At 39.1% G+C, this 1,844-nt stretch overlaps 1 protein-coding gene across 1 annotated transcript; it reads left to right on the top strand.

The window, feature by feature from the left end:
• The first annotated feature begins 365 nt into the window (after nt 1-365).
• On the top strand, nt 366-1,307 carry LOC131910459 (olfactory receptor 2W1-like). Its single transcript, XM_059262390.1, has one exon. The coding sequence runs from the start codon at nt 366-368 to the stop codon at nt 1,305-1,307; it is 942 nt and encodes a 313-aa protein (XP_059118373.1).
• Nucleotides 1,308-1,844: the final 537 nt, after the last annotated feature.

Raw genomic sequence — 1,844 nt, 5'->3', positions numbered from 1 at the left:
ACGTTATTTTACAACCTTGTCTTTTTCAAACTTTCAAATATGCATGTGAAGAATTCACACCTTGATATAAGAGTAAATTCTTCAAGGTCATCTAGACAAAAAGAAAAATCTAATATTAAACTCATTTGCCATCAAAGGCTCCTTAACAGGTACAAGACAAGTTGACTATAATAGGCAACATGTATGCATTAATTCTTTCAATTATTAACTTAATTTTTCCCTGCAGCTCATTCTGTATTCTACCAATTACTTTCATAGTCTACATTAACAAATTATTTCTTGTTCTCCTTGTCACACTACTCACTACCTCCCCTCTACCTCCCTCTCCTACTCTTCTGACTGTAGAATATAAACACTGAAAGACTATGGACCCAAGAAATTACAGTGCTCTGCATGTTTTCATCCTGCTTGTCTTCTCTGACCACCCTCAACTGGAAATGATCCTCTCTGGAGTTGTCACCTTCTTTTACGTTATTACCTTAGTGGGTAACACAGCTATCATTTTTGCGACCCTCCTGGATCCCCATCTCCACACGCCAATGTACTTTTTCCTCAGGAACTTATCTTTTCTGGATTTGTGTTACACAACAAGCATTGTCCCTCAGATGCTGGTTAACTTGTGGGGGCCCGATAAGACCATCAGCTCTGTGGGTTGTGTTGTTCAGCTTTATGTGTATATGTGGCTAGGTTCCATTGAGTGTCTTCTCCTGGCTGTCATGTCCTATGATCGTTTCACAGCTATCTGTAAGCCACTGCACTATTTTATAATCATGAATCCACGTCTGTGTATCAAGATGATTGTCATGGTCTGGAGTATTAGTTTGGCCAACTCAGTAGTATTATGCACACTCACTGTGAGTTTGCCTCGATGTGAACACAACCTTCTGGATCATTTCTTGTGTGAGTTGCCAGCCATGGTCAAGATAGCTTGTGTAGACACCACAGCAGTTGAAATGTCTGTTTTTGCTCTGGGCATTGTTATTGTTCTTACGCCCCTTATCCTTATTCTTATTTCCTATGCCTACATAGCCAAAACTGTGCTCAACATGAAGTCAAGGGCAAGCCAAAAAAAAGCAATGAATACTTGTGGGTCTCATCTCACTGTAGTGGCTATGTTCTATGGAACTATTATCTATCTGTACTTACAACCAGGTAAGAGGGCCTCCAAGGACCAGGGCAAGTTCCTCACCCTCTTTTACACCATCATCACTCCAAGTCTCAACCCCCTCATTTACACCCTAAGGAACAGAGACATGAAAGATGCACTGAGAAAACTCATGAGGTTTTACCACAGATTGCAGAAATAAGGAGGAACTAGAAGTCATAGAAAAGTAAGGCAATGAAATCACTTCTCTAATTTAGATTCAAATAAAGAATGATCTTTGGATCATGGAAATCAATGGTTGAAGTAATTCTTACATACAGAACTTGTGTGGATGCAAACAACTTGAGGACCATCATGCAGATCTTCAGGTTTCTAATCATTGGCTTGTTCTCAGGGAATACATGTCACTAAGGATCTCTGTTTGCTAAAATGTAGCACAAAGGGACTCTAAATGTAAACTTGAATGCGTTTTAACTTATTTGGCAGCCCCATGGAAACTGCTTTGTCTCATTCTATATTTTCTGTTAATGCTCACATATTCTAAAACATTGACTCAAATTATTTCATGCCCATTGTATTTTGCACATTAAATAACCATACACAAATAATTTGAAGTGTTCATTTGTCTGTCTGTCTGTCTGTCTATTTTTGAGTCAGGTTTTCATGAAACCAAGACTCTCTCAAACTTCATATGTGTCTGAGGATGACCATGAGCTTCTTGATCCTCCTGCCTCAACCT

This window comes from Peromyscus eremicus, chromosome 5 (genome assembly GCF_949786415.1).
Source record: "Peromyscus eremicus chromosome 5, PerEre_H2_v1, whole genome shotgun sequence".
NCBI classification, from domain to species: domain Eukaryota; kingdom Metazoa; phylum Chordata; class Mammalia; order Rodentia; family Cricetidae; genus Peromyscus; species Peromyscus eremicus.
Note: the sequence above shows the minus strand (reverse complement) of the source record. Positions and strands in the feature narration are given on the sequence as shown.